At 35.1% G+C, this 13,264-nt stretch overlaps 3 protein-coding genes and 1 long non-coding RNA gene across 6 annotated transcripts; 1 reads left to right on the top strand and 3 right to left on the bottom strand.

Annotated features, from left to right (window-relative positions):
- Positions 1 to 375: 375 nt before the first annotated feature.
- LOC123220938 lies at positions 376 to 997 on the bottom strand. The gene is made up of 2 exons (XR_006503169.1): positions 914 to 997; positions 376 to 815 (listed from the first exon to the last, which is right to left on the bottom strand). It is a non-coding gene; the product is annotated as an uncharacterized LOC123220938 (long non-coding RNA).
- Positions 998 to 1,084: 87 nt separating this feature from the next.
- Positions 1,085 to 3,467, bottom strand: LOC123220936 (pentatricopeptide repeat-containing protein At3g48810). The gene has a single exon (XM_044643555.1). The coding sequence runs from the start codon at positions 3,282 to 3,284 to the stop codon at positions 1,278 to 1,280; it is 2,007 nt and encodes a 668-aa protein (XP_044499490.1). The 5' UTR covers positions 3,285 to 3,467; the 3' UTR covers positions 1,085 to 1,277.
- A 68-nt stretch (positions 3,468 to 3,535) lies between these two features.
- LOC123220937 (ER membrane protein complex subunit 6) lies at positions 3,536 to 6,993 on the top strand. Of its 2 annotated transcripts, XM_044643557.1 has the most exons (5): positions 3,537 to 3,675; positions 4,394 to 4,518; positions 5,365 to 5,560; positions 5,895 to 5,914; positions 6,705 to 6,993. In XM_044643557.1, the coding sequence occupies exons 1-5, from the start codon at positions 3,571 to 3,573 to the stop codon at positions 6,733 to 6,735; spliced, it is 477 nt and encodes a 158-aa protein (XP_044499492.1). In that variant the 5' UTR covers positions 3,537 to 3,570; the 3' UTR covers positions 6,736 to 6,993. The 2 variants fall into 2 exon arrangements, with proteins under 2 accessions (XP_044499491.1, XP_044499492.1); XM_044643556.1 differs by lacking the exon at positions 5,895 to 5,914 and having other exon boundaries at positions 3,536 to 3,675; positions 6,679 to 6,993.
- A 660-nt stretch (positions 6,994 to 7,653) lies between these two features.
- LOC123221726 (protein REDUCED WALL ACETYLATION 2) lies at positions 7,654 to 12,282 on the bottom strand. Of its 2 annotated transcripts, none has more exons than XM_044644628.1 (16): positions 12,055 to 12,282; positions 11,879 to 11,970; positions 11,650 to 11,796; positions 11,506 to 11,562; positions 11,311 to 11,383; positions 10,802 to 10,960; positions 10,312 to 10,461; positions 9,975 to 10,230; positions 9,782 to 9,897; positions 9,559 to 9,645; positions 9,365 to 9,453; positions 9,220 to 9,282; positions 9,032 to 9,088; positions 8,799 to 8,895; positions 8,544 to 8,702; positions 7,654 to 8,033 (listed from the first exon to the last, which is right to left on the bottom strand). In XM_044644628.1, the coding sequence occupies exons 1-16, from the start codon at positions 12,085 to 12,087 to the stop codon at positions 8,028 to 8,030; spliced, it is 1,641 nt and encodes a 546-aa protein (XP_044500563.1). In that variant the 5' UTR covers positions 12,088 to 12,282; the 3' UTR covers positions 7,654 to 8,027. The 2 variants fall into 2 exon arrangements, with proteins under 2 accessions (XP_044500563.1, XP_044500564.1); XM_044644629.1 differs by having other exon boundaries at positions 11,650 to 11,793.
- Positions 12,283 to 13,264: the final 982 nt, after the last annotated feature.

Here is a 13,264-nt window from a genome sequence, read left to right as displayed (position 1 = left end):
ACATTATTTTGATCAATTTAAAACATCATATTGTCTATGTTACATTATGTAAACAAAATGAAACTACGACATTTTAATATCAAGCTTGGCTTACATGAGCTCGAGCTTATATCTACAGTATTGAACCCATGTGAGCCATGCTCAAGCACCATCCAACATATTGAGCTCGTGCTTGAGTTTATATTCTTCAAAACTCATTAAGCGCGGCTCAAATCCACTCTAACATTTTTGGGTTTGAAGCCTTTTAAAAAGGCATTAAATTGGAGCATCTCAAAAAGTTGAACAAGACGTCATAATTTTAACATAAATTAACTCTATATTAATAATAATACCTTACTTACCGAGAAAAAAGAAAAAAAGCAATGCAGGATCATTTTAAGAAATTGCTAATCTCTTACTGATCATAACAATAGACCACATAAAATGCGGGAGAATCTATTCTGTGATTCTTTGCTGCAGGATTTTTAAATCAATGAGGTCCATCTTCATAGAGTTCCAAGGCACACAACTACAAAGTTGAAATTGTGCATTAAACCAGACAATGAATGGCGACAACAACTGAGCTATAATTTATGTTACAATTCCTACACACAAATGTAGACAATCTTTTAGGGCGGGCAGCCTATCAGACTGTTACAAACTGCTATAGCAAATCAGAATGAACCTATTCTTGAGATTTAATTTTAAACAACAGAATCTGTGCCTGTTAACCATGCCGCAGATCACAAGGTGGTTGTGAATCATTGAACTGGCTGCATGCAAGAAATGGGACGAGTTCACCCAGAATCATAGAAGATCTCTTAACATTACGATTTCTTCAATTCAGTGGAGCGTATGTGATTAAGTCATTAAACTGATGAAATAATCAGAGATCAGCAAGGGAAAAGGTTTAAATTGACAATCTGGCACACACCTGATCCATGTAGCTTGTTTGGAATCATAGCAATTAAGAGCTAGCAAATGCGTGTGCCCTCTCTACTTCACACACGGTTTTGTCTGCAACATAAAAATTAGAAGAAAGAGATTACAAGTCTGAAGAGGATTTGTGTTTGAATATAAAAATTCTTGCTATATAATTGCTTGCCATGTATCAGACTAGAACTGCGTGATGTTGTTTCTCTGCCTTCTCTATAATGGTCGTGCCAATTGTAAGCCCAACAACAAGACCTCTCAGAAATCCAACATGCAACAAAAAATACAAACATCTGTTGCATTTTACTAATAGTGGCCGATCTATCTGTTTGACTGCTGCACTTCTGGAGGAACAATGAAGTGTCTTACTGGTGAGCCATAATATCATCCAGAATATAAAATGGCACCAAATGACCTAAGTTGCTAAACAAACACCTAACCAACACATTCCATGTGGCAATGTTAGGACAGACCCCTTCATGTAACATCTTCTGAAGATAAATGAAGGCCTCATCTATACCAGCCCAATTACAGATTCCCCATAAGACACTAGTGTATGAGATTATGTCTGGATTCCACTCTCGTTGAGCTTTAATTTCATCCAAAAGTTGAATAGCAGCCCCAACCTTACCCTGCCTGCAGTAGGCATAAATCAATATGTTAAATGTGATAGCATCTGGTTTTACCCCTCCTACCAGCATTTTCCCCACAAACTTGAAAGCCTCATCCAGCATACCAGCATGGCAAAACCCATGCAATATGGTATTATAAGACACAATATTAAGCTCAATCCCACTTTCTTCTATGTCCATGACAAGTTCAAAAGCTTCTCTTAATCTGTTTGCTTTTAGAAGACCATCCAGCAGTTCATTATAAGTTGTGATATTAGGCGAACACCCATATTGTTTCATTTGATCAAGGATTTCCATTGCCCACTCTTCTCTTCCACAGCCACATAATCCTTTGATAAATGAATTGAAAGTTATTGTATTAGGAGGACAATTTTCCAGAGCCATTTTTTCAATTAGAGAATGAGCTTGGTTAAACATATAATTATGACAAAGTATGCCCACCATGCAGGTATATGCCACAACATTAGGAGAGCAACCATTACTTATCATCCTGTTCCATGTTTCAGATGCAGCAACCAAATTTCCAGCTTTTGCAAATCCATCAATTAGAGCACTATATGTAGTCACATTTGGGGGGCAGCCCTTTCCCTCCATCTCATAGGACACGGATACAGCCTCATCCATATTCCCATTGGTGCATAGACCATGTATTAGGGTATTATAAGCAACAACATTAGGCACAAATCCTTCTCTAGCCATTCGCTTCCACAAGTCAAGAGCTTCATACAATCTTCTTCCAAGTAAATAGCCCTTCAGCAAGGAAGTAAAGCTATGGATATTAGGACTACACCCTCTCACAAACATCCGACCTATTACAGCAAGAGACAGTTCAACATTCCCAATATCAGACAAAGAATTGATAATTGTTGAATATGTGATGACATTTGGATCAAGTCCCCTTCCCACCATCTCATCTAACAGTAAAAAGGCCTCCTTAATTTTGCATTCTTTACAGAACCCATTAACCAAAGCATTATAAACACTCACAATAGGCTCAAATTTCAATGCAAGCTCCCTTGCTTCCTCCAGCTTACAAGCCTTACACATTGAGGACACTATAGTAGTAAAACTCACCGCATCAGGCAAACACCCCTTGTTCGCCATCTCAGCAAGCAATTTACAAGCACCATCAATCCTATTATTCTTACACAACGCCTTCAAAAGAATATTATACGTAAACACATTCGGCTCCATCTTATCTCTTTTCATATTATTATATATCGGATTAATCATCAAAAACCTATTCTCACAAAGTAATGCATCCAAAATATGATTATAAATCTTAACACTCGGCTTGCACCCAAATTCCTTTATCCTATAAAACATCTTCAACGCTTGCTCAGCCAACCCCAATCGCCGATAACAACTTATAACACTAATAAAAGTATCCTCAGAGCAGCTAATTCCTTCTAGCTTCATCTGTTGCAAAAGATACTGAACTGCATCTATTTCACACTTTTGGCCAAGTTTCTCAATCATAAGTTGGTACGTTAAAGGGGTGTGCTTGAATGAGTTTGAGTTAGCAACTGATTTGAAGTAGTTTAAAGCTAGTGCAATGTTGGGTTCTTGTTTTAATCTGTTGATCACTTGAAATTCTTCAACATGGGTTTGCTTTTTCTGGGTTTGGTCATCATTTTTGTTAATATCATTAGGGTTCAGAATTGGGTTTGTGTTTAGTACAAAAGGAATTGAAGGTTTATGAACTTTTAACAGTAAAGAACACCCTTCCTTCAAGTACATTATTTATTTAAAGAAACAAAAAACATTTAAAGCTCAGAACTTGAATTCAAGAACTCCTAAGCTAAACCGAAGGATTGCGTACCTCATGAATCAAATCCTTTCAAGACACACTGCGAGGACTCAATTGAGAAGAAGAAGAGGAAAGCGTTGGACGCCGACGACGGCGACCCCTTTTAATCCAAACAAATAATGCACCTATTTGGCCCATTGTAGTATTTTCACGATATGGGCCAAAATGGAAACCAAGCACAATGGATCTTAATCAAAAGGCCCAAGCTCGTATGCGATGGTTACAATACACACACATACACACATATATATATATTATATTTCTAACACGGAGAGTCTGTTTTCAGTAGCAAGTCTCGTTTCGTCTTCTCCGATTGTTTGGGTAAAGATTTGTTTGTTTGTTTATTATGAATTATGATCTTATTATCTTTTTGCATATTTTATTTTGTTGTTTCTGTTTTTTCTGAGCTGATTTGCTTTTCACTGAATCTAAAATTTTAAAACTTTCAGATCTATTTCATAGTTTATGTTTGAATAATCGGTTGAACTTTGTTGCAAGTAAGAAATTCGGAGTGCTTTGGCCAAGTTTAGGTTTTAAAGTGCGTTAGCTGTGCCTTTTGCATGTCGTTTTGATGTGCTTTAGATTTTTTTCCTATGGTGCTTTGATTGATTCACAGGTTCAGCGGGCTCTGAAATTTATCTGTGATTCGCTTTTGTGTTTAATGTTTGGACTTTAGAGCTGTAATGGTGATATAACAATTGTGCTCTGGTTTTGTGTTGCTTTTGAATTTAAATTTTGAGTGAGCTTTTCATGTTATGATTGATGCATCTGTAATGAGGTTTACTGAATTATGATTGCTGTTGTTCTGACGTGTTTCTTGTATGCACAAGTTTAATCTAAGGCTTTTCTTTATCCAGAGTTCTTCCCTTCAGCTTTTTTTATTATACATTTAGGGTTAAGGGTTTCTCTTATGTATGAATTTTTTATTTGAAGTGGAACTTTTGTAAACTGTGAATCTACGTTATGATAGTAATTTACATATAGTTTATAGATGGTTTGTTCACTTAATTTTTCTCTCACTTTTTTGGTTATCAACTAGGTGGAAAACATGGCGGGGCATGGTGATTCGGGTGCATCCGGAAAGAAATCAAGTGAGGCTGCTAATGAGTTGCACACTTTCAATGCTGAGAATATGCAGAGTAACATGAAAATCATATATTACAGGTTTGTTTTGTATCCTTGAAATGATATAGAGTCATTCACAGGGTTGTGACAATGTGACCATATACCAAACCTATAGAATTATTCAATTATGCACAAATGGTGTTTAACACCCTTCAAAGTTTCAGGCTTATTTGAAGATTTTCGCTAAAGCAATTCAAATTTAGCGGTTAGTAACATTTTCCTTGCGGAAATTAAAATTATGTATGGGATATGTATGTAGGGAAGTGATATAAAACTTTAGAGAACTACACCCAAAAAGCTAACTATTTATATTTGGAGTTTAAAGCTATATAAACCTACACCAGAAGTTCATATTTTCTGATGTTGGATCTAAGTTTCATACCTTATTGGGATTCCACACTCGCAACCTTGGCTCCCACACAAATTGGTTGGCTATGAGCTAGCTCACTGCTAGCCCCAAAAAAATGTCGTAATGTTGACATCACCACCCGTGTTGCATAATTACAGTTGGGAGACGTGATAGTGGTTGTGGTCCCAAATTATATGAATTTTGAGAGAGTCACACTCCAAAAATTAACTATTGAAATTGAATAGCCCAAATCATATAAACCCCACACCAAAACCTTATACTTTTTGATGTGAAATCCAAATCTCATAGCTTGCACTTGAGATCATATCAGAAAGAGAGATTAAAATTCTTTAAAATTGGCTTTAACACAATGGGAAGTTATCTTAATAAATGTTCAAACTGGATCATGGGCCTCATGGCTATTGATTGAGTTAGTGATTACTGTATCAGGGTATTAAAAGATTTGCTGTGCATATTTTGCAGCACATCATCTATGTTGGTGCTGAAACATAACCATGTTTTTCTCTTCATTGCAGTCGGACATTTTTATCTATAATTGGTGGGGCCATCGCTGGAATCTTGGGATTCACTGGCCTCACTGGATTCATTTTTTATTTTCTTATCATGGCAATGGCTTCTATTGGACTCATAACCAAGGCAAAATTTTCAGTTCATTTATACTTTGACAGCTGGAACCGGATTCTACTTGATGGCTTCACCGGTGGCCTTATGGTACACTTCTCTACCTTCTACTAATTTTTTTTTCCTTTTGAAATGAAAGATCTAAAAGAATTTACACTTGTTTGTGTAGCTTTCTCCCCTTTAATAGCAATTCTCTGTATAGTAGAATAGTTTACTTTCAGAACTCACTGCTTTTTGTTTTATGTTGTTCATTCCATATCTGAATGAATGTGTTTAGGATAAATTGAAATGTTCCTTTCTCTTATATGTTCCTGGAACAATGATTGACCAAAATAAACTGTTTTGCATGTTTCCTCTCATAAATCCTTTTATCATATTGTTCAATGATCATGGCGATTAACTTTCTGTTTATATATTTTTGCAGTCGTTCGTACTGTTCTGGACGTATCCTTTCAAATAATTAAAACAGCTAATAGCAAAAACCTAAATTATTTAGGATAGGGGTTTACACAATATTAAATTGGTAGGTTGCATGGCTTTCCTTGAATTATGTTTTCAAGAGCTTTCTCATATCTTTCTTCTTGTTTAATCCTTTGTTTGAGAGGAAACCCAGTTCATTCTTGGAAGAAGCCTTTCAATTTGCGGCATTTGTATCTCATTATGTTTATTATCTTGTCGCATCCAATGTCTTAATACCTGAACCATACATTGACATGGTCAAAGGCCCAGTCCAAGTCTTCACCAGTCTGACTGGTGATGTTAGTGTGGTGTCAGTGAACGAACTTGATCTGATGGTATGACACATACCTCCAAATTGTCAAAGACTTAGGTTTGAGGCTTAATATGGTGTATGTCTTCCCAACTATTGCAATTGCAAAGTTTTATGTGGATAATCGGTATGATGTCGTTGTAATAGTTTGATCCAAGGTCAAACCGTGGTACGGTTCAACTGTTAGACCATGGCACAATTCACCTGGTTCAACTGATGGTTCAAACTGGTCCAGTGCCTTAAATCAATTTAAAACTTAGCCCAGATAGGGTTGGCCACTGGATCAGACTCGTTGAAGTGGTTGGTTCAGGTTTTAAAACAATGGTTGCATCCTCATTTTAGTTGCATAACCAAAGGTGTTTGAAGAGTGAAGTAATATGTAATGAATCTTAAAATATTGACTTGATTTATTTGTTCTTTCCCCTGAATTTTCGTTCAGCTGTTTCTCCTTAACACAAAAACTAGATTTGCTTACGACATTGTGCATATATTCTGAAGAAAGGGGATGCTCTGCTGCTGCAGCTCATGGTGCCATATCCCCATAGCCTGGAGTTTGAAAGTGGCATGTCATTTGTACCCAATTATAAACTCGTCTTTTATCCTAAGTTTTTTAGCTGTAGAATGGACACATTTTGGGCGACTTTATACTGTTACTACCGTGTAGGGGTGCAAATGTGTCGAGTTATTCAATTATTGTTGAGCTGAATTTGAATTTGAGTCTATTGGTCAATTCAATGAATTTGCAAGTTTAGTATTCACGGTTTAATTTAATAAAATATCAAGAAATTTTAAAAAATTTCAAATCTTGTGCATCTTATTCTTAAATATATAAATTATAAAGTTTAAATAGGTTTTTGGCACGGCCTTATTACACCCTTACCAAACTAATTCTCATCATCAATACATGCCCAGAGCAAAAGTAATGGTATGATTAAATTTGATTTAGACTAGTTGAATTCAAATTTGAATTTGAAACTTTGAATCATTGAATTTGAATCAAAGATTAAACTCTGTTCTCATAAAATAAATTGTGAGTCTAAATATTGAATTTAAAATAAAATTATTTTTTAATACAATTCAAGTTTTAATTCGTTGATGCCAGAATGATTTCAAGCCAACTCTTAGATTTGAACTAATCACAAACTAAGTTTTATTCAAACTTAACCAGATCGAATTCAACCTCAATGAGGTGAAGCAAACTTTTCTCATGCTGCAATCTCTTTTGATAAATTATTGGCCTGCACACCAATTTCTCAGTTGCATTTCTAGTTTCGAAAATTGCCATCAACAGCATTAAAATTTTTCACCCAAATAGAAATTATAGATGTAACGTATCAAGACTTTTAGATCGCTGAGTAACCGACAGTAGAAACAAAAAACAAAATGCTTAATTCAAGACTACAAGGATCAATCATTTGAGGTGGACATTGCTGTTACATTTTTATTTTTTACTCTTATCAATTCAACAGCTACATTCTTATGGATGCAGATTAAAAAAATAAATCTCAATGCTATTATATATCATAGTTTTGATCACTTTAAGTGTTACAAGAATCATGACAAGAACCCCTCACAATTTGAGGAGTTTATATCAAACTTCTTCCTCTACTATAGACGTCTGTCTCAATTTCGATCACCATGTAAGGCTTCATCAACTTTTCCATTATCAACCTGGTGACTCACTAATGACTCCATTTTGCAGTTTGGTTTCTCCAACTTACCTGGAAATGTAGTCGTTCCATCAACTCATAGTGCAGAATCTTGCACCCTTGTATTTCCACACTATTCTCACACCTGTTTAAAAAAAAAAAAATAGAATCAGCAAAACAGCAGTCCTCAGTGATAAACCATGCCTAAAATAGAACTCTGAAAATGAAGCTTCCAGCTTCTAAGTAAATCTATCACTTTGGAATATCCATGCTCAACTATTGTGCTTATTTTATATATTAGCATGATAATAAAATTGTGTTTCATATCATGCATCAAAGATCTAATTTACCATACTGTACATACATATCATATCATAGAATACACCTTTTTAAAAATAATAATAACAAAACTTCTAAGTATCATATCATCATCTTAGAAAATATCAAAAACATCTTCAAAATTCTAAAAATTCTAGACTGCACCCCTTCCACATCATCACTTTTTTTAAAAAGATATATCAGTCCGTTTAGTAAATTGGTATGTATTAGTAATTTTACCAAACAAACCAATATATATTAGGCAAATATATTTAACACCGAGCTGAAAACTTAAAAAAAGAACAGCAGTTAAAAAATTTTGAAGAATAAATCTTACCAACATCTGGGGGATTCTCAAGAATACAAAAGACAAGGAATATAAAACAGTGGCAATTATAACAGCTGTAACCAAGTTGTAGAGAAGGCGCTTGTCATCTTTACTGGGCACAAATGCTATTTTTAACGTATTTGTCAGCTCAAATAATCTGTAAGAAACCTGAAACAGGAGCAAAAACGAAAATAAAAATCAATACAAAAGGGATGCTATTGCTACAGATTTTCAAGGTACTAAACTACAGCTTTGTTCACTTACAGCAACATATACAGCACTTGTAAGCATAAAGTTCAGCATTGGGTAATCAGGGATCAGTGAAAGCAACAATTTAGGTTGTCCATTAGGAACTGTTGATCTGCAAGTCATTGGAAATTATAATTAGGAAACAAAATCTATAAATCAAATACATAAAAGGTAAATTCATTGCATCAATTAACAATGGAAAACCCATTAATATAATAGCAACCATTTACAAGCCAGCTTCAGCATACCTTAACCAGATATGGAATTGTGAGATGTAGGTCTCCAGTGTTACCTTTCCAAGCCATCTAGTAAAGAAAAGGCAATATAACAAACAAAAAAGGTCATTCAAAGGTAGTTATATCAGAATGACATAGCTTCTATATAAGTGAAAAGAAAATGGATATAATATAGCATGCATAACATAAAGGTCACTTACGCAAAAAGAGTCAAGCTGTAGCTACGGAAAGACTGTGTGATGTTTCGCAAACAAATATAGACACTGATCAAATGAACAATGAAACATGATTAAATATTGTTCGTCTTTTGAATATTTGATATACACAGAGATGGATGTGACATACGTTATGGGAATCCATGAGGTATAAGGATGATACTTGTTGTAAGTAATCTTATCCAGTTTGTATACATACTCAAACCAGATGAATCCAACCTAGAAATATGATAACAACTGTTTGCATCAACAATGGAAATTGAAAAAAGATAAAAACAAAAAATTTAAAAATAATATCTTAATAAAAATAGAGAATTACAATACCGTTAAGGCTACAAGTCCAACAGCTGCTTTAATTGATAGTCGGTGCTTCACATCTGTTTCCTCTAGTTTCTCCATCCACCTTTCAACCTATAATAACATTGAATAATATTTAGGCCTTGACACAGATAGATAAATCCAGAGAGATATTTCAAGCAACCCTCATTTTGCATTAACTTGATTTTTTTCCTTTTTCTATATTACAGAGAATTTCACCAAGACTTACTGTTGGATGATAGTATGCATATATCATCCCAACTATCCATATGTAACGATCAAGCCCAGAGCGGAAATGCCACTCATGCAAGACGGGCAATGTTGGCTTGGCTGGGTCAGTATAACCTGCATCAATTGAAGACATTAAGTTTAGTTTTATCCCAATGTTTTAACTAGGAAAAAAGTAAGGGAGCATTACTAACCAACAATGAAAGTAAATGGGCTCCACAGCAATTCAAACACTCCAGGTACTTCCCAGACTAGAATAACCACCAAGAAGCAGGCAATTATTTTTACAGCAATGACTGATCCAATCTCATTATACTTGTTCAGAATACCAAGTGCACAGTAAACCATAAGAGTAAACAGAGTGTGCATTGGGCAAATGTAATACAGCGTGTAACTATTGTCAAGGACGACACAGCAAAATAAGACCAGGAAATTAAGCCTCCACATCATCTGCTCAACAAATTAGATTTGAAGCACTTTAACAATAGACATAACTAAAACAAGCAATCTTAGAGCTTTAAAGCTACATACCTGTGCAAACCTTGCAAGACTGAAATCTTTGCGTACATAATAATACGAGAAGTTACCAAATCCAGTCATCCACACATAAGCAGCAATAAATATCCGGATTGCATTGTAAATTTCTGTAGCAGCAAAGTAATGGTACATCAAAAACAACACCTGTAAGACAAGTAGAAAGTGTAAGACCACCTACAAATGGTTGGGAAACACAATATGTTAGAAGCATGTGCCCCTTTTACACATTTGGATTTGAATAACTCTTTTTGTTCTGTTTTCACATTAGAATTCATAGGATCAAGCAAAGTAATCCATGCAAATTACAAAAGTTGAAAGAGTGCTTCAGCAATGAGTGTTACAGCTGATAACAAATATTGAACATTATGCCCAAAGAAACTGGTCAAGGATACAACTGAAGTATTCCCACCAAGAATGAAGCATATCAAATAAATCATCCAAAATAAATAGATAAGCATAAGCAAACATGTGTGATGTGACAAACCTGCATCCAACCCTTCCACTCCTCAGTTTGATGTCTATTCAAATAGAGTATGGATTTCCCCGAGAATGGTGACTTATCATGATGTATCTTGAAAGAAGTTATTGCAGAGACTATGATGAGAAGGAAGTAGAGAAATAAGAAAAGATCCCGATTGTAACTCTGCACAGACAGATGATGGCTTAGGTTAAGGAAAGAATGTAAAATAAAAATTAAAAAAAAAATAAAAGGAATAAAATAAATCCAAAAGGTGACTGGCTAATAATTGTGAAGTACTCAAAATTTCATATAAACACAAATTCAAACACATCTAACAGAGTTACTACATTGAATTGAAAAGATCATGTTGATTATTCTTGTTGAGTGTTTAAAACTTAACATTTATATTGATTCACAACTTCATATTCCTCAGATAACTAAAATTTTCCAATCACAAGAACTAACAACAACTATTGAACTCTCACGCTAAAGATTGGGACAAAAAAATGATAAGTTAAACTCTTCAAAGTTACCTTTTTTGCTGACCCAAAGACATCAGTCCGGTCACAGATGTAAAAGTAAGCCAAAAGCAAACCAAATTCAGATCTGTTACAGAGAAACAACGAAAAGAAAGGTGAATCACAATCTAATTGCTAGCACTTACTATAAACAACTGCAAGAAAACAATAAAAAAAATTAAATGTAACTCAGTGAACTAACCAACTTACATAGCTCTAAGCGTGAGACGATTTTCAATCAAGAATGCCTCTTCCATCAGAAGAAATCTAAACAAATACAATCTACATAAGCTAAAAATAAACTAATAATCAATCAAGCACGTGAAGAATCCACGCTATTAAAACAATAAAAACCTGAAGATAGGAGAAGATGCAGACAAACTCCGAGCTTTCGGAGACGCTGACTGCAATCCTCCGCCCTCTAGAAGAACTGCTTTGTCATCTTCCTTCACCGTCCCATCTCCAACTCCCAATTCATCCAAACTGACATCAGAGTGTCTACTAACAGAACTCATAAATTCAGTAAAAAATACAAAAAAGACAACGTTTATTTCAATTAAACGATCCAAACTGTTGAACTTACACTTTGCTCGGCAATAAATTCTTTTTGTACTCCAAATATTCTGAATAAACCCATGCTGCAAACACGGAGACTGTTCCAATGAAAAACGAGACCTGCAATTCATTAAACAGATGTTTAACTGTAATTGAGTGAGATCTGGAAGCAAAACGAAGCACAAAACGGCGACGCATTGGCACCTGGCCGGGAGTGACAGGACTAGAGATCGTCATTTTTTGGCAAATCAAAAGAACACTACTAAACCGACGTGCATTTCACTGACACTTCTTCGAATTCTGATCAGATCTGATCCAAATCTGAGTAAATGAATCGACGGGCGAGATTTGATCAGAGTCTATCAATAACTGCTCTTAATGCAAAGATTTTGGTTGGGAAAGACGTGTGTTTGTTACCATTTATGAAAAGTGGCGCTCCTGCTAACTTTGATTATGAAATTTTTTTATTAGTTGGGTCCCAGATGCTTTTACGGCGTTGGATTGAGATTTCAGGGGCGTGATTGTGGATGAGAATGATACGGATGCGTGGCATGGAATAATGGTTTTTGGTTTGATAATTTGTTGTGAGGGGTAGATGTGAGATAATGACGTGGCAGCCTACCGGCTTCAATGTCTCTTTCCCTCTCTTTCTTTGGTTTTTATTCTAAAGCTTTATTATGATTGAAGTAGTTGTGAACCAAAATGATAAGTCTACCTGTGAAGAGGCGTTTTGCTCCGATCGATGAATTAGTCTGGAGATTGACTGGTTCAACAAATAGTTGAATTGTGTCAAATACAATTTATTTGGTTTAATACAAAATTAATTGGTTATGGTGATTAAAATAGAACTTAATTATGATTCAAATCAAATTTGTTAATGATTCCCAATCAGATAGAATGATCTGATCCTGTTGTTGAAACATTGTTTTAATTGGTAGCATTTATATCAATTCCTTGTAAGACTAATGAGATGAGCTTTGAATTTGTGACATAGTCATCAATACTAAGTAGAGGTTTTAAGTCATTGTTTTTTATTTAGACAAACAAGGATAGATAGCGGAAGGATAAGGTATGTGCGAGCATAGGGAATGACCATCAATGGGGTGATGAGACACGCGTCACGAGATCCTGGCCAATGAGCTGTCGTCAATATTTGCAGCGCGTCTTGCATTGCTGAATCTCACCGACACCGGTGTTTCCAATGCCAATGAAATTCCAAATCCAACCCTCCATACGCAGCACTCTATCCTTGCATTATTCTTTCAGAGTTTTTTCAGATTAAATTCAAATTCAATTAAATCTAAACAGATTACTCAGCTTAACAATGAAGTTCAATTTGCTTTGACTCGAACTCAAATTAAAATTATTTTTTTTACTGAAACTCCGTCTCATTTGAATCTAACACCAAGTCAAG

Source organism: Mangifera indica, chromosome 7, assembly GCF_011075055.1.
Source record: "Mangifera indica cultivar Alphonso chromosome 7, CATAS_Mindica_2.1, whole genome shotgun sequence".
NCBI classification, from domain to species: Eukaryota; Viridiplantae; Streptophyta; class Magnoliopsida; order Sapindales; family Anacardiaceae; genus Mangifera; species Mangifera indica.
The sequence above is the reverse complement of the archived record's forward strand: the minus strand, read 5'-3'. Positions and strand labels throughout refer to the sequence as shown.

Bases quoted from the DNA above. Each gene is read 5' to 3' on its own strand.
- LOC123220937 (XM_044643556.1), top strand. From the start codon at position 3,571: ATGGTTACAATACACACACATACACACATATATATATATTATATTTCT. The intron at 3,676-4,393 runs GTAAAGATTTGT...GTTATCAACTAG, and splicing joins CGTCTTCTCCGATTGTTTGG to GTGGAAAACATGGCGGGGCA. The intron at 4,519-5,364 runs GTTTGTTTTGTA...TCTTCATTGCAG, and splicing joins ATGAAAATCATATATTACAG to TCGGACATTTTTATCTATAA.
- LOC123221726 (XM_044644628.1), bottom strand. From the start codon at position 12,087: ATGACGATCTCTAGTCCTGTCACTCCCGGCCAG. The intron at 10,231-10,311 runs GTATGTAGCTTT...TTTGTTGAGCAG, and splicing joins GTCTTGCAAGGTTTGCACAG to ATGATGTGGAGGCTTAATTT. The intron at 9,646-9,781 runs GTAAGTCTTGGT...ATGTTATTATAG, and splicing joins ATGCATACTATCATCCAACA to GTTGAAAGGTGGATGGAGAA.
- LOC123220936 (XM_044643555.1), bottom strand. From the start codon at position 3,284: ATGTACTTGAAGGAAGGGTGTTCTTTACTGTTAAAAGTTCATAAACCT.